This window comes from Dermochelys coriacea, chromosome 15 (assembly GCF_009764565.3).
Source record: "Dermochelys coriacea isolate rDerCor1 chromosome 15, rDerCor1.pri.v4, whole genome shotgun sequence".
NCBI lineage: Eukaryota > Metazoa > Chordata > Testudines > Dermochelyidae > Dermochelys > Dermochelys coriacea.
Window position 1 is genome coordinate 9,532,542 of NC_050082.1, and position 24,554 is coordinate 9,557,095.

Consider the following 24,554-nt stretch of genomic DNA (forward strand, 5'->3'; position numbering starts at 1 on the left):
CCAGAGAGGCCCGTGCTCAGGATTCTCCTGCACAGAAGCCGTCAGACATGCCCACACCCCTGTGCTACTGACAGCCCCAGCTGGGAGCTCGCTGGGTCTGTGGCAAGGTCTGTGAAGGTCAAATGCACCCTAGGCCAGTTTCAACAGACGTTAAAGCAACGCGTTGTGGGCCCAGCCCCTGGAAGCCCTCGGGAGGCTTCCCACGCACTACAAAGGGAGCTGGGGCTGGGGCAGACCCAGGAACAGAGACATATCTGGCCAGCCTTCAAAGGAGCGAGAAAGAGGAGGATCTAGTGATGCAAGCTGGTCACTGTTCCTGCACCCCATGGGGATGGAGGCACAACTCTGCTTAGCTCAGCCTGCTCCCTGCTGTAATTATAGGCCGTCGTGACGAGCACAAGCGCTGGAGCTCCAGCTGGGAGGGCAGGCGTGTGAGTGATGCCAAAAGTACCTCCCCAGGTCTGTTAACGTTCTGCAGCTGGGATGAGGCGAGCCCGAAACCTCCCTTGTTTGGCTGGGTGCAGGGCTCGAGAAGCTCCCGGCCCCCTGCTAGGCCTGAGGGAGCAGAGTCCATGGCTGCCCCGTGCTGTCACAGGGAGCATCTCAGCCCTCACGGGCCGGCAGCAGAGCCTGGGTCAGCCCTGAACTGGTACAAGCCTGAACAAAGGGTTATCCAGTGCTCAGTTTATCCATGCCCTGCCAGCACCTCCCCAAAGCCCACCCCACGGCTCCCACCACCCGTACGCGGGGCCAGCTGCAGAGACAGCGTACTGAAGTGGGGCTCAATTCTTCCTGCCCCCAGCTCTGGGGGGACAAATGACACTTCCTATGCCAGCAGGGGCTGCTGCAGCCCTGGGAGGAGGATTTGTGCCAAGGGAGAGGGGAAATGCTCTTTGCACCATAGCTTCCTGCCTTGGGAGTGTCAATGGGAGAGGCCAGCCACCCCAGCCAGTGCTGTCCCATTGTGTGTGGGGGGGGCACCCCAACACACACACCTGCCAGCTGCTTAGGGTACCATGGGAGAAGCAGACCTAATCCAGGGCCCAATCTAGCTCACAACCACCATGAAGAACGTCCCAGGGGATTGCTCTCCTAACCCTGACTTTAGCGGGGACTGGGTGTCCATGCCAGGGCTGAGTCAGCGGGCTGCTCTGGTACACAAGGACCCTCTTTAAAAGTCTGACCCCTTGCGCATAGCCCTAGATCGTCACTAACACCGATACAGGCACCGACGCCACAACTCACGCTGAGCGGTACAGTGCCTGGCTCAGCCAGTCCCTGCTAACAGGTGTCCTTACAGTGAGAGGCGAGCGAGGGCTCTGATAAGCTTTTGGGCAAGTGGGTATTTTAAAATGGTGACGAGGGCCGGGGGGGAGGGGTGCAGTCAGCCCTGAAGCTATTCACAGCATGTTGGCTGCTGTGGGCTAGGGAGGGAGCAAAGGCAGGGAAGGAGCAGGGCAGAAGGAGGGGCAAGTGAGGAAAGCTGCCTAAACTTGGCAGTCCCACGTAAGTATTCCCGGCCCAGTGGGAGAGGTCAGCTGTCACAGCACAGATTCTCCAAGAGTGTTTCATCCTCTCTAAAATACTCAGCTGACACGGCAAGGATTGCAAAGCACAACCCCCAGCACTGAATGCCATATAAATAGAAGGCTCCCAGCTGGGTGGAATGTTAGAGAAGTTTCTCGACCCTGAGCACAAATGTTCATTTAAGTTCCTGCCAGGGATCAGAAGGGAAAGGGGCAGGTAGGCAAAGGAAAGAAGCGTCTTAAGTTTGGGATTTTCTCGCTCCCTCGAAGGGATTTTTCACCAACAAGGTATTTTTTTTTCTTTCCTCTCCCACTTTCTCTGGTGTGGAATTTCAAACAAACGGGATACTTTTTCTCTCCTCTCGCTCCCTGCCTCCCGAATCTCTGCTTCCTGCATTTTAAAGTTTTGAATGATTCAGCCCTGGGTTTTTTTCTTTTTATCTTGTTGGTTCTGGGGAACAGGTATAAACTAATATAAACTGTCAGAATCCGAGCACAGCAGGTCCCCCCTCTCTGGTTTGGGGGAGTGGATGACTCAATCCAGGTAAACTTTGCACTAAGGAACACAAAAGCAAACTCTGACATTTCTTGTGCTCTAGAGCCGGACAACGTTGGGAGTTTTGGCCTCACCCCGTGTTGTTTTTGACTGAGAAGAAAATCATGGCTGACAGCCAGCTGCCCTTTTCCTGCCATTACTCCCCCAGGCACCGAAATGTCCGAGATCGATTCAGAGAGCCTGGCTTGTCCTCTCGACTCCTGGACGATGACTTCGGAATGTGCCCCTTTTCTGGGGACCTGACTGCAGACTTGCTAGACTGGGCTCGCCCACGACTGACCAGTACCTGGCCCGGTCCACTGCGATCGGGAATGGCCCGAGCCTCTGGCATGCCCCCTCCTGGCTACAGCTCCAGGTTCGGCAGTTATCCTGAAGGTCGGAGTCCTGCTCCCTTCTCTGGGGAGCCCTGGAAGGTGTGTGTCAACGTGCAAAGCTTTAAACCCGAGGAGCTGACGGTGAAAACCAAGGACGGCTATGTGGAAGTGTCAGGTGAGTGAGAGACAGGGAGAAGAGGAAGGGAAGCACAGAAAAAAGGAACATAGAGAAATGGAAATAAATCTAGGTCCTGAAAAAAAATCTCTTACAAAATCTAAGATTCAAAGAACTATTTCCAGGAGTTTCTGCCACGTCTATGTAAGCTTTATTTTAACAAAGAAACAGTCCCCTGCCACATTTTCTCCCCAAACACTGCAGCCCGAGGCAGGGAAAGTGAACTTGACAAACAAAAATGTGTCTGACGGGGCTACTCCCAGCATCCAGGCTGAGAGAACGAGAGGAGGTTAACAGGCTTGAGGGCCTAATTCTCCTTCTGCTTACTCAGTTTCCCAGCAGAGGACGTTGATAGAGTTGTTCCTGATTTACACTAGTGTGAGAGAAGAATCAGGGCCTAGAAGTTTAAATGGTCTGCCAGTATTGATGAGCAAGGTTGTTATTACTAAGGACAATCATTTCATTAAACTGGACAGGGTGAAAGTCTGAGCAAAGGGCAAGGGGTGAGACTTTCAAAGCTGCCTAAGGATTGGAAATTGAGCGTCCAAAGCACATAAGTAACTCTGAAAATCTCAGCCCAAAAAAGCATAGAGTGTTCACATCTATAAAGGAAGAACTTGCTGCCTGATTACTGTGCTGGACACAGGATGAAATCCTACAGAGCACGTAGCTCTATCCAGGGCAGAGCCCAGTGAGCCCAGACTGAGACCTGGGCTCTGTTCCTCTTTTTAGACTTTGGCGACACTTGCCATGCCAAATAAGTCTCATTGGGTTCAATTGAAGTGATTAGTCCCTATGAAGTCAATAGCACCAATCATGGCAGTAGTGAGCATTTGCAGGGTTGGGCCCCAAGACAATTCTGTTAATTATGGATCATTTCAGAGTTCATGGTAGCAAGGGGAAATTCCTTTAAAGGGACAGTGTCTCACTACAATGTCCTCAGGCATTCAGCAGCTACTGGCAGTCAGGAATGCTGCAATAATCCCACTGTCCACCCCTCCTCCAAACAGTAACAAGTCCTAAAGGGGCAGGACAACCAGACAAAAAGAACAGGAGGAGGAAGGGGGCTGGAAACGAAGATGAACCAGAAAGAGTTAAGTGGAGGTTGTAAAATAAGAGAGGATTAACAAGTGGGGAAGGGGGGGGGGAGCACATACATTGTGCAATTGGGTTAGGGAAGGGTGACAGAAACAGCACATAAAGCTGGGAAACAAAGGGAGCGGTTAACAGAGCAGAAATAACAAAAGAAATAACTTGGGAAGGAAAAAAACCCTGTCTTTATGTTGTGTCTAATCGTTAATTCATTTAGCATCCCCTGCAATAACATTGGGGATGGAGCCAATTCACTGGTGCTCAATGAGGAGGTCATAAAAATTCTAGTGTGATTCCCCAACAATTAATGTAGCATTAAAAATAATGTTTTACCAGGAAAACATAAAGTGGGCAGAAAAAAAAACAAACCCTGATGAGACTCTCTCTGCACAGCCCTGCTAGTAAGCGCCAGGGGGAAGGAAAGGTCTGAACAGAAGAAAAGAAAAGTAAAAGAACCAGGGCTGGCTCTTCAGCTGTTGTAAATCAATTTCACCCCTTTGACTTGAAAAGAGCCCTGCTGATTTACACCAGCTGAGGATCTGCTTCACAGAGCTGAGCTGTAAGTGCTCTGGTGAACTGCACCATCCCCTGGGGAAGGAAGCTGGAGGATTATGCTGGGGATAGGGGAGGAAAAGGAGCAGGCCACTCCTGGCATGGCAGGAGTCCAGAGAGATCTGCTTGCAGTCTGAAGTGTCAGGAGGGAGACTGGCCATGCCGCAAAACAATGTGAAAACATTGGAGTGCAATGACCCATCAAGCTACAGTGGGCAAAGTATTGGGAAAATCTGTCCTGACAGAGGGATGGACTATGGCAGCCTTCTGGATTTCAATGATGCAAAGGTTTTGGGAAACCACAGCAAAAGTGACCATAACCAGGATTAAGGCTAGGGAGAGCAGGAGAGAGCTGTTGCTTGCTAAGTCTTGCCAGAGGAGCAGGGTAACTAAGAGGAAAGGTTTCCCCCCTTCCAGAAGGGACTCCCGCACTAGAGCAGGGATGCACCTGGGAGATTCTGACTGATGAACTCTCTTTTTGAAGGTTTCAGAGTAGCAGCCGTGTTAGTCTGTATTTGCAAAAAGAAAAGCAGTACTTGTGGCACCTTAGAGACTAACAAATTTATTAGAGCATGCTGGGGGGTCGCATAACACGGGAAACCTCACCCGGCCCGGACACGGAAAGGATTGACAGATTGATAGCTCTTTCTCGATTCTGTGGGTGGTGCTGCATGGCCGTTCTTAGTTGGTGGAGCGATTTGTCTGGTTAATTCCGATAACAAACGAGACTCTGGCATGCTAACTAGTTATGCGACCCCCGAGCATGCTCTAATAAATTTGTTAGTCTCTAAGGTGCCACAAGTACTGCTTTTCTCTTTTTAAAGTGACAAATAACCTTTGGACCAGATGAACCAAACAAAATGCCACCCCCATTCTGATCAGCACCTTACTCTGGGAGCACCCTGGTGGAGAAGGCTCATCCTTGTGTTTGGGAACTGATCATGTCTGAGCGGCCTGCTGGTAGTAGCCTCCCTGCAGAACGTGGTCTGGTGCTTGATGCCTGCTCTTTGGGCCATGGAATATGACGCTGGTAACTCCTTCTAGCAGGTGAAGTCAATGGGAGCTGCACCCACTCCTGCTACAATAGAATCTGCCTTGTGAAAGGGAACTGAAAAGGAGCAGCTAGAAACCAGTTTTCTTCCTGCTGGGTTTGACTTTGGGGAGGTTCCTTCTGGGGGGAAGCACGCCATGCCCCATAAATAGTTACTGGCTTATGGCAAGTTCGGCCACTGGGTCAGCAGCGGCAGTAGATGCAGCTGGGGGCTGATTCAGGACTAGCTAGAGCTGTGCATAGAACTGATTTTTTTTTGGCTCGCTGGCCAAACCGAAAAAGTGGGGGTGGAGGGCAGGGGAATCGTTTTGGGCCAAATGTTTTGTTTTATTTTTGGATTTTTGTACATTTAAAACAATTATCAAAAAAAATTGAAAGAAAAAATAATTTCAAATTTAAAAAAGAATCCAAACATTTGCTGTAGATAATGGCAGAACCAAACATTTTGATTTTTTTCAGAATGGGGAGGAGGAGTGACTGAAACAGTGAATTCTACACAAAGTCAAAAAATGTTTAGGTCAACTTGAATCTGAATCTTTCAGTGAAGAGAGTTTTTTTGTCTGAAGAATTTCATCCAGCTCCATTCTGGATGCTGGCTATATGCCACCACCCTAACATTACTCACGTCACTCCTGATTTATGCAGATGTGAGATCATAATCAGGCCTATTTGATTATTATTCCATATCTATATGGCAGTATATTTATCAGAGGCCTCTGATCTATACATTTGCCATGTAATGAAGACTCTCAGAGCATCCACTTGGATTTTAAACTTGCACTTAAACACAGAAATAATGGCCAGGGTTTTCTGCCATTCTGTTGCTTTGCAGACACGCCCCAGGCTTAATTAGAGACATTTGCCTCAGAACAAGCAGCAATAATGTTTCATCCTCAGCACTGGTCTCTAACACAGGATGTTCCAATTAAGCCATGTGCTACATGCCAGAGTTTAACCCTGTAGTTGCTGAATTAGACTATTGAGCATTATGTAGCAGAGGGTGCTTATCTGTCCATTATTAATAGCTAAGGAGCTCCTAAAGTGTGCCAGATACTTTCCAGACAAATAAGGGGGCAACAGTGTAACCACCTCATGAGATTTTATTGGGAGTCTTATGATACTTAGTGATTTTTCTTAAAGCCCCAGCTCCTGGAGGCATGGAATCAGGTGACATTCTCAGCTCTCATTACACAATAAAGGTAATTGTCTAGCCCTCCTGGTTGTGAAGTGTGAAAATGTGGCCTAAGTGTGACCCTAAAGACTCAGAAGGCATTTTTTTCATGATTGGTAAGCCAATATCATGATTTGGGGGGACTCATGATTTTTAAACACACAGGGTTGGCAAAACCAGGATGATCGAGTGAGCAGGGAAGTTCAACTCACCTTGTTAATTCCATGTTTCATTCAATTTTGATGTGAGTATAGCGAACCGTGGCCACATACGGATAGATCTTTCATGGTCATTCCATGCCTTCAGCACCCAAAACACAGGTCTTCACCACTTGGTCTGAAAGGGGAGCTCCACGAGCTAAGAGAGAGTCTGGTCAGGAGGAAGACCTGGAAGAGCATAGAAAGAAGCTGCCTGCTATAGAGTTTCTAGGACCAGCCAGTAGAAGGCGACATAATCACATATATTGGCATGCACAACTTGCTGGGAGGTTAGGGGACTGGGCTCAAAGGCCTTTTGGAGGAGATTACCCGTAAGGAAGGAGTTGAAATAGAAGAAGGTGGAGGTGTGGACTGTCACAGTCCTCTACAAGATGTAGCCTCACTTCCTTGGCTACCACTACTTCTCTAAATCTCCCACACTGTATCACACTTGGATTCATGACCATTTTCCATAACACTGGGTAGGAGACTCTCTAGGGCTGATAATCTGATGGGCATAAGGGTGGTACAGGACATATTTCAGCTGCTGTGGGATCTGCACCCACTCTTACATGTACTCAGAAGTTCAGGTGCTTCCCCAAAGTTAGTCTTGAACTATCACCATTGTCTGGGGCTCTGTGCTCATTACAGCAATACTAAGCAACCGGCAGTGTCAGCCAACCAGAACCCACCAAGGCTTCACCTGCCAGTGCTTCAAGTTATTTAAACTCTCTTGCCTATGAATTCTAAATAGATTTTTCTAGTTGTTTTATTGATCTGTCCCAACCTCCAGCTGTTCAAACGGTCTCATTCTGCTATGCAAACACCTTGCTACCCTTCATTCTAAGTATCTTCTTTCACACACCGTTTTTGTCACTGTCCACCACCTCCATTCCTTCTCGCCACAGAACCTTCTAATGGCTCTGATCAGTTCTAGGACGCTGAGAACTTTGCAGCGGGGATATTTCAGGACTTGTTGAAGCCAATAGCAAAGCTCCCATTGGTTTTACTGGTGCAGGAACAGGGCCTTCGAGAGCACAGCCCAGATAGCCTATTCCTATTTTGGATCTGTAGTACATAGAGGTGTATTTGACCCATCTAGAACCTGGATGTCCACATGCTTTTGGCTCCAATAAGATTAGGCTTTCAGCAAGGGTAGTCTCAGAGCAGTGCTCCTCAACCTCTACCATACCTACCCACCTCCCTGGAACCTCCCTCTCATCTGGCTAAGATCCCCACCCATTTAGAATTATGAAAAGGGTAGGGCAGTCTTGATCCCATGACACCTGCTTACAACTCGACATTGAGAACCAGGGCCTGAGTATCTTCTCACATTGGTGTAAATCAGGAACAACTCCACTGAAGCCAACATTGATGTAAGGGCGAGCAGAATTAGGCCCACTAACTTAGATGCAGAAGGCAGGGTTCCTTCTCCCTCGGTGCCTGTTTGCTGTTAAATTTTGGGCTTAGTACTGCAGGTTCCTTCACCATCAGCTTCTCCCCATGTTATTTTTCTTTCAGGAGGCTCTTGCAGAAGCAGGAGCTTTGCTGGGTCAAACTGTGAAGGGAGATTTGAACATGGAGAGGGTGTGGGGGGGATACTGAGTAGAACCTTTTTTGCCTGTTTGTAAAACAGCCCTGTGAGACAATGTTGTTGTGTGTTCCCATCCCCTCCAGGCAAACATGAAGAGCAACAGGAAGAAGGAGGAATAGTCTCCAAGAACTTCACAAAGAAAATCCAGTATGTATAATATACACCGTGGTTTCTCAGTTCTTTCTTATGGGGCGTGCCCACATGGGGCTCTCACTCCACAGAGGAGAGCAGGACTTAGGAATGATGACGAGTCTCTTATTTTTGAGAGCATGAAATGATTTTCTGAGCAAGCAATCAAGCTACTCTCCCTCAGCTCCCTGTGATCCACCGACGGCCAGGTTCTGCTCTCAGATGACCTGGGTCCCATTGATTATAATGGGATAGGCCCATGGGCAGACTGTGCCCCTAATGCACACCCATCCTCCTGACATCCAAATGAGGTTGATATGGATGCTAAACTCTTGTTACTAAGTGTGTACTCCTGGGGAAACTAGTAACCTCACTAGCTTGAAAGGGTGGCCTGCAAGTGCAGGTATTGGAGTCAGTTACTGAACCTGAATGTAATATTGAGACCAATGCTGAAATTATTCCCTAATACAGAGGTCAGCCCTGCAAGAAGCCATCAACTGCATCTCCTTCAGTAGGACCTCCCAGCATCGACTCCATCAACAGATGGGCTGAGATTTTTCAGGTAGCCTAGGTGATTTGGAGTCAGCATTCCCACTGGAATTAATAGTTGTGTATCTAAAGCCCCTGAACAGCTTTGAAAACCTTAGCCATAAAGTCTGGCTTCTTGTGCAGCTAGATGGGAAATATAAATCAGTGAGATGTGTTTGAAGCAAGTTAAATTCCCTGCCCACAAACCACATTCTTTCTGGGTTTGTTATTACAAGCCCAAATCTGTGTTGGCGCAAGAGATTGTGGGGACCAACATCACCCTTCTGTAATCATATTGACTTCAGTGGAGTTACATCAGGAGTGAATTTGGACCGATGACTCCACAAAATATTTCTGAACGATTTATGAGTACATGAGTAATAATAACAAAAAAAAAAAAGTCCCTGGTACTTACACTGTGTGAATGATTCACACTCCAGAAATTTAAAGCCACAAGACTGCACAGCTGATGGCAATGCTCTTACCTCTCATCAGTTCAAATCCAGCCCAGCCTGATAGTGGCAGGGAAAGGTATTTCCACATGATGGAATGAGTGAGATGAGTCGACATGTCTCCAGCCAGCTCCTACTGAACAGGTGTCCATACAAAAACAGGCTCGTTATTGGAAGTCTTAGAAAAAAAGCCAAAGACAACAAATTCCTCTCTTACCCCTGGAGGGGTGGAGTCAGGAGTGAGGCTAAATGTGATTCCAAACAAACCCCCAGGCCCAAACAGTCCCAAAATTCACTGCTGACTTTTAGAGAACAGGTCAAATCAAAACCCAGCTCCAAATTTCCCTCTGCTTCAGGGCAGTTCAAATCTGATTGCAAACTTGTGTCTATTTCAAGGAAATGCATGTTAATGGGGAAACTGAATTTGTATTACTCTTGGGCGGCAGGAGACCTAGATTCTTTTCCCTCCTCTGTCATTGACTTGCTGTGTCACTTAAAAAAAAAACCAAAAAAACAAACAAACAAACCTCTCTGTGCCTCAGTTTCCCCATCTGCAAAACAGGAGTAATGCCTTACCCAGCTTTGAAAAGTACTTTAAGATCTATAGACAAAATGCTCTATAGCAGGGCCAAGTGCTGGAAATCAACAAACATCAGACAATTCCAAGTTCTAATTCTACTACCTTACAGTTTCTTTCCCACCACAAAGGCACATATTGTGGGTGGGGTGTCAGTGTTTTACCTTAATCCGTACATTTAACTTTCAGCTTCTGTAGAATATAGACAGGGATAGACCTGGATGTCACAAAATGTTTTGCAAATATCCTTTCTGTTGCCAGGAAAGTCAAAGCTAGACAGGGCAGGTTGGAGAGGAACAAGCCTGGACAAATGGGAAGGGTTACAGAGGGTGGGCGTTCCCAGCTCACAGCAAGACTTCACAGATTTATTTCCTATGATGTTCCTGGCTGTGGTGGTTCTGTAACGCAAGGCGAATGTCTCATTAGCTCGTGCTGCTTATAAATATTGCATGACTAAGGCAGAACAGAACTCTTCTTAACACTTACCCAGCCATAATCCTAACTACGATTATTGTGACTATATTTTTGGAATTGGCTGGAATGTTCATATTCAGGGAAATAAAGAGAAAGGGGGGAAAAGAAAGGAAATGTCACAACCTCCAAAAACTAGAAAGGTGGGAGAAGTCAAAACTATCAGGGAAAAGCTACTCAGATTCAAAAAAAAAAATTGGCATTAGATATTTTTTTTTTAACTCACAAAAATTTCTCACTCTTTACAAGACAATAAAAAGGGCCCAGAATGGAAACGAAGGCCCCAGGCCAGGAAAACACTTAAGAATGTTTCTAATTTAAATAGTGGTCAGTGGAACAGCTCATGGTTAAAGTTATGCATGTGCTCAGGTGCTTGGCTGGACTGGGACCAAAGCCCTGGATGACTTGCACTGCACTTTTCAATTGGGCCAGGGCATTTGTTTAACAACAAGTGAGAAGTAGCAGGTGCATTGACTTTTCCTTTAAGAGGCCCCGACTTATTGCCTGGTGAAACTATCTGATAAGAACAGGTAAAGGGAAGAGCTTTTTTAGGATAATGCAAATGGGTCAGCCCGGTCAGTGTGGCCACCAGTGAAATGAGATCCTCTTGTGCTGGGATACTAGTTTCCCCCACCACCCCTTAAAAAAAAAAGGTTATTCCTGCCCTCAAATCTCAGAATCACCTTACCAGACCTCCTCCCTGTGTGTGCAGTTGTGATGGAACAGCACCCCCCCCCGACCCTCCTTCCCTGTCTTCTGCAGCATAATGCCAGAGGTGACACCTTGGGTTTGATTCTGCTGTCACTTGCACTGGTGTAAGTCAGGAGTAAAAGCACCGATGTCAGCAGAGTTACCTGCGTGAGATCAAACTCAGGCCCCTTGTTTTGTTCGGACTTGCTACCTGCCCAGCAGTCGGTGTGTTGGTGCATACACAGCCAAGTGCTGCCCAGCCAGTGCTAAGCCTGAGTAACCAGACTAGGAATAAAGCAGCTGAGTGGGGCTCTGTTGGCAGAATATCCTGCCTCTAATGCAGGAGTGTTGCAGGGAGTGGCTGTGCTGCTGTCACTAGCAGTGTCCGTGGGCTGTCACAGCCTCTGGGGGACATGTGTTCCCCGGTCAGAGTGGATTTAGGTTTGTGGCTCTGTGGCCATTCCCTTGCCAAGCCCCCAAAACTAGACACCCAGGGCCCAATTACCATTGTCCTGCACCTTGCTCCCTCATTTGAACCCAGTGCACAGTGAATGCCAGAGTTTACCCAGTCACAATGAATGCATGATACCCTCTCTTCGCACTGGCACAAATGGTGAGCCAAGCTGCAGAGCAAGTGAGGGTCCAATCCGCAGAATTTAGAATGAAGGATTTCTTTGGAAATCAAAATCGAACCGAGCTTTGCACGGAGGCTTCTCTGCCCAGATGCTAAATGCAAGCAAGCCCGCCTGCCTGAGTACAAACTGGTTGGGTGAGATTGGAGACAACAGTATGAAAGCAGATTTACTCTGCCCAGCCCAGGCAAACTACTTAGTAACCAGTCAGAGAGGCTCCTTATTTGGGCATGGGTTTGTTTTTTTTTGCCATGACGCAGGCTGTGACATAAAGATGATTTACTTGTGCTTTGCAGAAGCTCAAGCTACATAAGCTGTGAGTGGCATCCAGTCAAACATAACTGCAGATGAGATTAAACTGAGAGCCTTGTAGTGAAAAGAGAGGCTAAGAGAGGTCTTTAAACATACACAGAACATGCACAGTTATAATAATTAATAATACAAGGCACTACCAAGTCTCCGTGCAGGTAAATGAGTTTCTGGATCTGCTTGAGGTTTATTAACGTAATTTAAATAATTCTTTGTACATCTCTATGTGGTTTTTTCATGTGGGGTTCTCTTTACAAACATTAACCAATCTAGCCTCATAAGAGCCCATGACGTATGTAAATAATATCTCTACCATTTCACATATGGGGAAACCGAGGCACAGAGCGATCTATTTAAGAGACTCAGTCAAGTCAGTGCCAGGGATGGGTAAGGACCCAAGACTCTTGACTCCCAGTCCTGTGCACTAACCACAGGACCATTCTTCCTAACCGCCTTTTATCCAATTTATTAGTGACCATATTCTCTGAAAGTGACACTGGTTAGACCCATTCCACGAATGCGGATTTCCACTGGTGTGTGCAATACAGTATAAGGACAGCTTGCCAAGAAAAATATACCGCTCAATAACTCAAATGTGCCCCACAATATTTAATTGCTGTTTATTAGCAAAAAGTGACCCTGCCACAATATTTGTTAACCCTGAGTAATGGAGACATTTTACTTGACTTGATGGTCCCTACAGCTGAACTATCTGTCTATGCTTAAGAGTCAATTTATTAAGAGACTTGCATCTGCTTTTCTATTGAGCAGCTGTGTTCTCCAGCAGCCATTTTGGCTATTCCTAGGCAGTGTTTACCAGTGGAAAATACGAAGGATGGACAAGTCAGTAATGATGTAGGAGCATAGGATGCTGTGATGCGAAAATGGCATTGCCACAAAGCCCAGTTTGGAAAATACAACACAGGTAACAACCACAAGTGACAGGTTTCAGAGTAGCTGCCGTGTTAATCTGTATCTGCAAAAAGAACAGAAGTACTCCTTTTCTTTTTGAGAAGTACTTGTGGCACCTTAGAGACTAACAAATTTATTTGAACATAAGCTTTTGTGGGCTACAGTCCACTTCATCGGATGCATAGAATGGAACATATAGTAAGAAGAGATATATATACACATACAGAGAACATGAAAAGGTGGAAGTACCCATACCAACTGCAAGAGGCTAATTAATTAAGTTGAGCTATTATCAGCAGGAGAAAAAAACTTTTGTAGTAATAATCAAGATGGCCCATTTAGACAGTTGACAAGAAGGTGTGAGGATACTTAACATGGGGAAATAGATTCAATATGTGTAATGACCCAGCCACTCCCAGTCTCTATTCAAACCCAAGTTAATGGTATCTAGTTTGCATATTAATTCAAGCTCAGCAGTTTCTCCTTGGAGTCTGTTTTTGAAGCTTTTCTGTTGCAAAATTGCCACCGCTAAGTCTGTTACTGAGTGGCCAGTGAGGTTGAAGTGTTCTCATACCGCAAGTGTTTTTCTGAAAACTACAGGGGAAAGCAATGTAGTGGACACTGAAGAAAAGTGATTGGCAGCCCCATTAATTTTCCATTCCTCTTTTCAGACTCCCATATGAGGTGGATCCTGTCACAGTTTTTGCTTCCTTATCTCCAGAGGGTCTGCTGATCATTGAAGCACCACAGATACCGCCCTACTGCCAGTACGGAGACAGCAGCTATGGCAACGAGATCCCAATGGACAACCAAGAAGCAACCTGTGCTTAAAGTGTCTTCCCTGTTCCCTTTCTTCCTGCTCCCTCCCTGAAAAGATATCTCTACAATTCCAGATGTGATTGCATTAGCTGAATGGAAGTGTACATTGGATATTTTCTTAAAGGGCCCTGTTTCCTCACATTTTACACACAAATTTATTCTTGTTCTAATCAGATTGATTTTGCGCTGGGAGAAGGTGGTTGACTGTAGGTCTCCAGTATCATTATTAACGTTGTTCTTTGTAATATGGTTGCACCTAGATGGCCTAAGAGAGCTCAGAGCCCTGTTTTGCTAGGCACTCGACATACACACAGTAGCAGGCAGTCCCTGTCCCAATGAGCTTACTATCGAAATAGACGAGACAGATGAACGACGGGAGGTGAAACAGAGGCGAAGTGACTTGCTTGAGGTCGTACTCATAGTCATTGGGCAGAGCCAAGAATAGAACCCAGGTCTCTTGACTCTAGTTAAGTGCCTTAATTACTAGACCAAACTGCACTTCGCTATTATGGGTCACTTATTTTTCTCCATTAGCTGACACTGACCAGCATGGGGCAGAGAATTTACCATAGCAAGGTCCAAGCAGTGGTTGAAATCCCCTTACAAACTACTCATGGGTTCTGATCCTAGCTAGTCTTATTGAAACTGGAGTAGATAACTCCATAGCTCCAACTTCTCTCTTCGATACTTTCCCCTCAGCAATAATTATCCAATACAGCCCACAGTTTCACCAAAGTTTTATAGAGGTCTTACATGCTCCAATATTGTTTATCTGTATATCAGACAGAACAAAGTGGATGTCTTCTTTATTATTATTATTTTGCTATATGTTAGAGATGGAATATTTATGACAATATCAAAAATCTTTTCTCCTCTTCAATTCAAATGCAACTCTATAGTCATACCAATTGTGCGTCTTTTTCTTTGTCCTTATTTGAACTACTGCTCTTTAAACAGCCTCTTGCCAGTATCTGCACTAGTGATGGAAAGATGTTGCTTCGTAGACAGACAAACTGACAGATCTAACATATTTCAAAATGTAAAATGTGCGCATGTTTGGAACCTTTTTTCCAAAGAGGATTTGTGCTTTTATTGGACAAACTTGATGAATAAAACTAGTTCACATTCTTAGCTGTTGTGTTCGTCTTTCCAGAAACCAGCTAGGATTTGATTGGTTTGGGGGAATGGCAAAAAGCCTAATATCCAAAGGGGGAGCAGCAGAGTTTCATGATGAGTGTTGTGGGTTGGGACAGGAGGTGAGTTAAGTTGAGCTGGTTGAGAATTTTACAATGATACCCTTTTTTTGACAGAAAATGCAGTTTTTGCAAAATCAAAATTTTCCATGGGGAACACAGCTGTGTTGCTGACATTTTTTTATACTCTGTCAGGAAAACAAACAAAACATTTCTTTTTACATTAGTTTGACATTAATCTGTGTCTGTCTGAGCTGCTTTTTGGGAGTTATAGACTCATGCTTCCATTTGCTTCTGAACTATACCTCCAGTGATGCACCATAATCTCACCTCTGGTTGAACTACTGCAGTGCATCATGGGAGTCTCATGATCATGCTGTATCATGGGAGATGCAGTCCAGCCGGGGAACCTGGCTCATAGAGGAGAAACGTGGTAGGAGGCACCCCAACAACAACTCCCATAGGGCACTGCAGCAGCTCAGAAGACGCAGATTAATGTTGAATCGAGTAGAAACAAAATACTTCAGTTTGGTTCCACAAACCATAATGTTTTGATACTTCTGAATTGAAGTGTGTTCTGGGCCAAGGTTTTCAAAGCACCACATGCCTGGCAGGAGTACTCTGAAAAAACGAGGCTTACACACAGCTGTGAGTTATTGGCTTTACTGAAGGTTAGTGACATACCCGCAACGGGGACTCCAGTGTTGCAGTCACGGAGGTGGGGAACCCAGCACACTGGAGTTCTGCCTGGGACGGGATCTGACGGAGGGGCAGAGAGCCAGCATTAATAAGCACTACACAAAAACAGCTCATGAATATGGGAGTAGATACTTTCCAAAGTGGTTTTCCGCTACTTGGTAAAGGGCCATGCGAAGCAGTTGTAACCGGCCGACGGCTGGTTCTAGCTGGGTTTCTATGTCCTACAATAACCTATTAGCATGAGAAAGCGGAAGTTCCCTAGCTAGGCCGTAACAAAGTCTTCCGCAGTCCCCTACAAAGTGTTTCAGAACTTCCCATTCCATTATAAATGTTGATATTTTTACTTTTCATCCTGACTCTGGACAAAACCAAATTTCAAATTATAAGACTCTTCCACCTGCTGGAAACTCTGATTTTCAACAAGCTCTACTGTTAGGGGGTTTTAATGGTCCCTGTGTCTCCCTCGTGCATCCTACAATGCTGCAAAATGGGAGTGCTACTGGCACAATAATTTTTCCCATAACAATTACTCTGAATGTTCTTCAGTTCAGACATTCCCATCCGGCACACTACTTATCAGTACGAGGCCCTGTTCCTACTAGAACTCGTAAACAAATTGCAACCAGTTAGCGGCATGGTTGATGTTCTCACACAATATGGTTAATACTTGGATGGAAACCATGGCAGTTAACCATGGCAGCAGCCTAGGCTGACATGTGTCTCTCTTCCTGTAACCCGGTCTCACCACTGGGGTTTGCCCGTATGGACAGAACCCCCTGCAACCACGTTCCTGAATCCTCCCAATTCTGTGTGCAGCAGGAAATCCCAGCATGTATTGCCCCAGATGCTGCTGGGGTCTTTCTGTGAGCATGAATCTATCGCCTACTGAGACAGTGTGATGGGGTGTGCAGAGCCTATCCCTCGACTGGTGAGGAAAGAGTTAACCCCCTTTTCCATAAGCAGGGCCACAGCTGTGCATCGTCAGCGTAAAGATGCTTAGGAGCATCTCTGAGGAAGGGAAGGCCCAACTCCTCACACTCTGTATAAGGGACCAGGTGGGTGGGTTGGGTGAAGTGACCAAGAGGATTGCCAGCAAAACCAGAACCAGGCATCCACCTAGCAGGACAGATCCTGTTGTTGATCTTCTCCTGGAAACCAGGGTGAGCCAAGCATTTTCCAACTCCTGAGGACTTACACACTCAGAAGCTGCCCTGTAAGGAGTGGATCTTTACTTCTGCTTGAGGAGCTGGCAGGTAAACCGTGCTTTGTTTGGAACTACAGGCTGGGCCTGTAGAGGGGGCAGACGTGGTTAGAACTCAGAGCTAAGATATTTCCAAAGTGACTTGTTTTTAGGTGCCCAGCGTGAGGTACCTTAAAGGGGCCTGGATTTCAGACAGACCCAACACTCATTCTCTGAACATAAGGCCCTTGCAAGGTGATCAGCGAGAACTACTAGCTCCTTTGGAAAGTCTTGGCCCATAAATTGTGTTAACCACCAATAAAGCTCACTTCCTGCTGAATCATGGCCAGCTGCCCTCCCTGCATGGGCTCTTATATCGCAGACCATAGTGGATAGCTTCCTAGAGTTTCCCAGAATGCACTAATACAGACACAGCTCTGCAGATATACAGGGAGGTGCTGGGACAAAAGCTGCCGCATGGACACACCTCCATTGTATGCATTGTCCTGGGGTCAGCCAGGAGAGACTTGAGCTGGTTATGAGGCCGCGGCTGTACTTGTACCTTAGGCAGGGTCTAACTCTAGGCTCATTCAGTGATGTTTCTGCAGACCCTCTCCTGCATTCAGTTCCCTCTAGGAGCCATTGCTAGTCTTAATTGGAACTACTGACCTGGGCAAGGGTGGGGGGCAACAGGACATCTTTCAAAGGGAGTAGCACCATCTCCCTAAATCCCTCAGAACATGCACCTGCTCTCGTTCAGGGAGAATCTCCCCTTTAGTTTCCTCAGGATAAAAGGACTTACTGCAACCAGCCACATACATGTTCAGTGGAACGGTGATATACAGAGATTATTTGACATGACCCTGGAAGCAAAACACAAATGAATACAGCTTTGGATGAATCACAGGATCCAGTACGATTTACCTGGCGAGCTCCCAGTCTCTTCATGCCAGCACACTGAATCCAGTGACGGGGGCCCTTGCAGCTTGCTGCCTTGCTTAGCCAGGGAAGGCAAGCTCCTGCTGATCGAGAGCTAACTCAAAAGGCTAGACTGCTGACTCGATGGGTTCCTTTAAAAAAAAAAAAGACAGAGAAAGAGAGAGAGAGAGTGCCTGAGTCATGGAATATTCTGGGTGGTATTTACAATGAGAGCTGGGTACAAGGTCATTCCGCAGCAAATGGCCAGCTTAACTGAACAAAAATATTGATCTAGGCTTCTTTTTGCCTCTAACCTTGCTGGAAAGAATTTTTTTGAGAGGGGAGGGAAGGGGGAGAACAGATGGAAGCAGGGAAATCCTGCCAAGCTTCCCCAGGCCATGTTATTTTTTCCTGACCGAGGGCCTAATGGAGCTCCCACGGCTTTCAATCATACTGTCATTGACTTTAAAGGGGCTGGGATTGGCCCTTAGGGCAGTGAAAGAGAGCATGTTCCAGCAAGACTAGCTGATTAAGAGCTGCTGCTGTACCTCCTGTTTTGTGTAGATCATGCAGCTGGTATGAGAGTTAATCCTTTGTATGGCAGTAGGGCCAAGAGACCTCAGGCAGGTTGGGGTCCTAATGTGCTAGGCACTGTACAAATCTGGGAAAGGCCAGTCCCTGCCCAAAAGAGCAGCTTAAAAGACAAAACATGATGTGGAGGAAGCAGACAGGGACTGGGGGTGAAGGAGACTGGGACAACAGAAATAATAGGGTGTTTTAATACAGACTAGCACTGCCCACAATGCATAGCCAATGAGAAGCAGCAATCATAACTCACCATTGCTGAGCTGTTACCAGAGGGAAGTTTCTTACTGCATTACAGAAGAGGGGATTTTAAGGAAGGGAACAGAAAAAGGCTAAACTGGTGTTGTAATAAGTGGGGCTACATATTTCCCCTCATTGTGAGCTCAGCTGTGAAAAGTGAGGATAAGTTCATAACATGTCACAAGAACCTACAACAAATATTGATGGGAAAAGGTGCAAAAGGGAGCAAGACTGAATTAGTTCAAACAAAAAGGCCTTCTGATATAATTCCAGGACTGTGATACTATGCAAGTGAGAGTCAATACCAGAGACAGAAGCTGCATTTTCTGCAATTGCTCTTCTTTGCTCTCCCCTTTTGGGCGTATTTGTCTTGCTTTGGCTTCTAGAAAACAGGATCAGACTTTAACAACCCCAACAATAACAACAGCTCCAGCCCATCTCAACTCATGTTTCTTCTCTTCTCTTCCCCTACCCCCCCCAAAGACAGCAATTATCATCTTTAAGACCATCTGAGAGATTGTCAAACGGGGGGCCTCCATCTAAAAACTTGCTACAGCAAAAGGGAAAGGAAACAAGGGATAGCATTAAAATGAAAGGCTTATTTAATATTTTACATTGCAAAGGATTTAACTGGTTTTCCTTCTTTTGCTGTATCTTTAATAAAAGGGTGCTGAATGCTGTGTTTGCCATAGTACTAAGTAGGCTGGAGTATACCAACCCTCCAACTTTGGATAAAACTGTTGGACAGGAACAGGGCCATGTTAACACCTTTGACTGTTTGGGCACATACATTTCATCAAAATTCGTACAACAGTGGTGGCTTTAAAGTTGGTAGGTTACTTCCCAGTGGCAAAAGTGTCCTTGTCACACACACACACAGAAAAAATTCATCAACTCGAAAGACCACCCTGGTTGGGAGTCTCAGCAGACACCAAGGATTGAATAAATAGTCCATGCAAACTGAGCTCCAAGCTGCCAGCTAGAGGACTGTCAGTTTGGGCTGAGGAACACTCGTGGGCCACTGTGTCAAACTATTATGACTCAAGATGACCTTTCCACGTCAAGCTGTAATGTCAGGGCCACAAAGCTATCCAATCCTCAGGCATCTCTTGAATCTGAAGCTCATTTTACAGCTGTCTGATAATGGCTCTCTCCAATCTGTTCCCCCAATCAAGCTGGTTCTTCTTTACACCAGAAAAAGGCCTTTTCTGCTATCCTGATGAGATACGAAACATTGCTCCACCCTATCGTGCAAAATCAGTCTCTGGATTGTGAGTGGCAGCAACTTGCTGTTACCACCAGAACAGTCTTCCTCTTGCCAGTTCATAAAATCCTCTAGACTCCCAGCTCTTCTTGCCCCACAAGTGCCTGATAGAGAGCTCCTGTGCATGAAGCAATTTCAGCTAATTATCTGGCTGTAGTATTGGCAAATGATTTATGCTGGACTCTTGAGAATCTTTATAATAAACTCTAAGGGGATTGAAGCACCATGCAAGATTTGTTAATAAGACTTTATAAGGAATTGGCAACCGTCCACAGTGTTCCTTCCCTAGAGTATGCTGCTTCTGGTTGGGAGCCTGCGTATTTATTTTTAATTAAGCTGGAGACCACTGAGAGGAAGATAATTTGGTGAGTTTCAAATAGAGGTATGCTAGAATAGAACCCATTCCTCCCATCACAATAGAGATGGATTGGTTTCCTTGCCTTGAAATCTCTAGGCAGATCCATAGAATTAGGTTTATTTTCTTACATATTTGATCATTTAAATAGTTTTGTTAAAACTAAATATACTTTTCAGCCACCAAACATTCTCGCCAGACTGGTCAAATGGCAAAATGCTTAGTTAAACATTGCTCCCCCACAGTACATAGTGAATGGAAGCATTTATCACCTGACACTAACTGCAGAGAGGTTTTCCCCTCAGAAACAGCTGAATCACAATTTACTGAGACATATCTTCAGCTGGTGCAAATCATCTTAGATTCACAGCTGTCAATGACACTAAGCTGGTGTCTACCAGCTAAGTATCTTCCACTCTCTTATAGAGATGGGTCCTATTCCATACCTGCGCCAATTCTTGGGGAAAAAACAGATTTGGATGAAAATTTCTCATTGGGGGCCCATCTCTGTGGATCTGAATCAAGACTCTGGATCTAAACTTTCTCCCTGTGATTCCCCCCCACTTCACAAACATTTGTATTTGAACATTACCTCTGGCCACCTTTGGTATAATGAGGTTGAACTGGAACTCCAGTTCCCTGGGTTCCTGCCAAGGGCAGCGGCACAAGTGAAGGAGACGCCACCCTCAGAGAATCCATTCCCCGATTTTGCGCTGGGTGCAGTGTGTGATGAGGCAGGGCCTGGGAGTTTAGTCAATGCTGTGTGATAGCCAGGCAGTGCAGATGCTATTAATACTTATTAATACTTGCGCGATTAATAATGCTGATACTTATTTACTTAGGTATCCAGGTTTGATTCTTCAGTTCAAGCTCCCAGCAGGCTGGGAGAAGCTAATCCTCTCCAGCACAGGATCTCTGCCAAGGACAGAGCCACCATGGCCCTCCAGTTATAAGCACTATCCTGACAAATAATGATGCAGTGGATCAGTAGCCCTTCTGAGGCAGAGCCCAGTGGCAGCTAGTGCTGGCAGGGCTAGTGATACTGACATACTGAGAATCTGACCGTGTCTGGCCAGCTTCGTTAGAACAAATGTGACTCTCCCTGCCACAGAATGAGAGAACCACAGGTGGGGTGTGAATAATGTAGATAGCCCAGCTCACACATGAGCTATGAGACTATACGAAAGAGGGAGTATTGTCAAGTGGATAGAGAGTCAGGCGACTGAGATTCTTCTCCAAGCTCTGCCACTGACTTCCTGCTACGTGACTTGGGCAAGTCACTTTGCCACTCTGTTGCCCCTCCCACCCCATGTCTTGTCTGGGGCACAAGCTGTCTCTTATCACAGCCAGGTACTGTGTAGTGTATTGTAGTGTAGCTATGTAGGCACAGCTGTACCACAATACAAAGAATCAGTAGAAGGCCTCTCTGTGCCTGGCTGGCTTGGTTTGTTCCTGATTTGCTATTGCAACGGTAACATTAAGCCCATGAATTTGCAAGGTACTGTGCTTTATTCCTCCCAGAGAGCCAGTGTATTTTAAATTGTGGTTAGTGGGGGTAACATATCTCGTTTTCACCTTTTCAGAAGCTGTGCCAGTTCCCCCTCCCCCAGCCTTTCTGCTGCAGAAAACAAGGAGATACCCATGGAGCCCTGGCATTTCATTGAATGGCTTAACCTGGGTAGTCAGGATTCATGCTTAGGTTACTAATGCATTGTTTTAATCTCTCTTCCCATCCGTGTTAACGCTTGTCCTGTCATGCAGCATCACCCCCGGTGTCCGGAGAGTCTGGCTCCACTTGTGCCAAGAGGGTTATATAGGTCACACAGCACAATGCCAGCATTAGGTTATACTGGAGACGCAACGCCAGTCGCTTAGTGTGTGAGGCAACGGCTGGAAACAGGCTCAGCGTTTGCTCCAAATTCATCTGCCTGGCTGTAAATTCTACGCTTGGCATCACCCCTAATACTCCCTTTGGTTGTGACATTGCAACTGGTTGTCAGGGAGATGAATGTGATGTCATAAACATAAGATTATGGTTTCAGCTCCTAAGCAACAGCACTCAGCTCCACCCCCCCCCCACACACACCTGTTTCCGCACCAGGTGGCTCACCTGAGTGTCTCTTGGGAGATCCTTTTGTCTCTTTCACCCCCTCAGACCTGCAGGCCTCCCACCTTATTGGCTTGGAGAGTGATTAGCAGATGCCTCCTGGAAAGCTGCTGCTCCATCTCTCCACTGCCAAAGAATTTAAGACCCACCTTGCTTCTCGTGGTATGTGAGGGATAAGGCCCACACCCAACTCTAAGATGCAGTGTTGTATTTATTCTGTTGCATAATTATGTAGTGTCTCCACCTGGGCCTTTACAGCATCATATACTTGGAGCAGAGATGCTGATTCTTTTGCATAACAATAGTGTTGTGCAAATAATCAGATTTTCTTTCATTCATTCGGGACAATTTGGAAAACATGATACAAAAGCCACGTTATTAGCTTCTTCTAAATGCTTCAGAGATTGAAATTCTCCTGAGGCAAGAGTCCTCTCCGTTCAGCGTCTGATTTCTTTCTTTCTTTCCATCTCTTAATGAATACCTTAGCTGTGCCATGGAGGCCACAAAGCTTGGGATTATCTTTGATCCACCATCTTCTTTTTCTTCAAGTTCCCTATTACTTTTTCTGGAATTCCTTCTAGACTTTGCCCTTTCTGTGATGCTGCTGGGTGCCTTTGCTAGCTTCTTTATTCCAGGTCTTGATCTCTTTCTTACCTGTCTATTGCAGTGCCTTTTTTTTTTTTTATGATCCATGCATAACAGCTCTGCTTTGACAAACCTCAGTGTCTTTTATTTGCTGTTGTTGATTCAGAATTTTGATTGTACCTTATTCTGCCATGCATTGTTTGGGGGGAAGCTTTAGGCTAGATAAGTATTTTGATGATGTTCTAGAGGAAAGAGCCCAGTGCTGTGAGCACATTCTCAGCCAGACTCTACCATGCTGCGGTGACCTTGAGCAACCCTCTTATATCATCTCTGTGCCTCCATTTCCCCCCACTTGTACATTTGAAAAAGGCTGTGAGAATCAGGAAGCTAACGTTTAGAAAGCACTGTGCTTTAATGGTATGTTGTAAGCGCTAAGTGATCAGCATTTGTACAGCAGTGTTGCCTAGTGGATAGAACACTAGGCTAGGCCTCCGGAGACGTTGGTTCTATGCCTGGCTCAGCAGCTGGGGCAAGTCAATTAACTTCTTTATGCCTCAGCTTCCCCATCTGTAAAATGAGCCTTTGTAAAGTACTTTGAGATCTACTGATCGAAACACTCCTGTATAAGAGCAAGGCATTATTAATTATCATTTTTACGGTTATTCATTTGCGATTTCATGTAGTTTGGATACCAAGCTAGGTAAAATGAAATTGTTTTGACTGAGTTTCCCTCTTAGACTTGGGGGGTAATTGAGTTTAGAAGGGTGCAAGCCCTCTCTTATAGCAATGGATTAAAATGCTCCTGGAATCCCCCTGAAGCAAAGCCAATGCATTTAGCACTGCTTTAACAGTGAAAATTCACAAGGAGGCCACCACTCTGTGCGTGCAGCTGGTGGATATTGATCATTCGGGGCTGCATTAAAGCTATAATCATAGCAAGTATTAATTAGATATCATTGTTTACTCTAAGTGCCTGTTTAGCACCCAGCATTATAGTATCCAGGAGTCATTCAAACCTGAGTGATGCTTAGGGGTTGCATGGCCTAGAACTCAGTTGAAGACAATGGAAGTCTTTCCATTTACTTGGATTGGCTTTGAATCTGGCCCAGGGCGTTTCATATCATCAAGAACTCTGAGTTAAAAATACAGCCTCACATGTTCAGCTCCAATGTAGTTTATTATTAGTTATCAACAACAACAAAAATCACACAGTGTAAAGGTAAAGTCCTTAGCAATCAATCTGCAAACAGTCACTCATGTTCTAATTCATTCGAGCCACCCCATTGCATTCACTGACAGGAACAGCTTGTGGGATTAGACCCTTAATTTTTATTCAAGAGTTCATGCAGATTTTAATCTTCATATAAACTAGGCCCTCAGGGGGCACATACCTGTAGCCAGGCTAATGTTTCATTTATTAAAATGTGGGGTCTACAACTTTAAAATCAAGATTGGCTATCTTTCTAAAAGCTCTGCTCTTGGAGTTATTTGGGGGACATTCTCTCACCTGCATTATACAGGACGTCAGACTATTGATCACAATGGTCCCATCTGGCTTTGGGATCCATGGACCTATGAGTGTGACATCATGCCTTGTGGTGTTACCAGATGTGACACTAGGCCCATAAAGAAAGATTGTGTCATGTGATGAAATTACATCATACAGTGAAATATAATGTGA

General features: G+C 45.7%; 1 protein-coding gene across 2 annotated transcripts; it reads left to right on the forward strand.

The window, feature by feature from the left end:
- The first annotated feature begins 1,513 nt into the window (after positions 1-1,513).
- HSPB8 (heat shock protein family B (small) member 8) lies at positions 1,514-14,878 on the forward strand. Of its 2 annotated transcripts, XM_038373494.2 has the most exons (4): positions 1,549-1,814; positions 2,126-2,571; positions 8,312-8,375; positions 13,600-14,878. In XM_038373494.2, exons 2-4 carry the CDS (start codon positions 2,187-2,189, stop codon positions 13,757-13,759), a joined length of 609 nt encoding a protein of 202 aa, XP_038229422.1. In that variant the 5' UTR covers positions 1,549-1,814; positions 2,126-2,186; the 3' UTR covers positions 13,760-14,878. The 2 variants fall into 2 exon arrangements, with proteins under 2 accessions (XP_038229421.1, XP_038229422.1); XM_038373493.2 differs by having other exon boundaries at positions 1,514-2,571.
- Positions 14,879-24,554: the final 9,676 nt, after the last annotated feature.

Bases quoted from the DNA above. Each gene is read 5' to 3' on its own strand.
- HSPB8 (XM_038373493.2), top strand. From the start codon at position 2,187: ATGGCTGACAGCCAGCTGCCCTTTTCCTGCCATTACTCCCCCAGGCAC. The intron at 2,572-8,311 runs GTGAGTGAGAGA...CATCCCCTCCAG, and splicing joins CGGCTATGTGGAAGTGTCAG to GCAAACATGAAGAGCAACAG. The intron at 8,376-13,599 runs GTATGTATAATA...TCCTCTTTTCAG, and splicing joins AACTTCACAAAGAAAATCCA to ACTCCCATATGAGGTGGATC.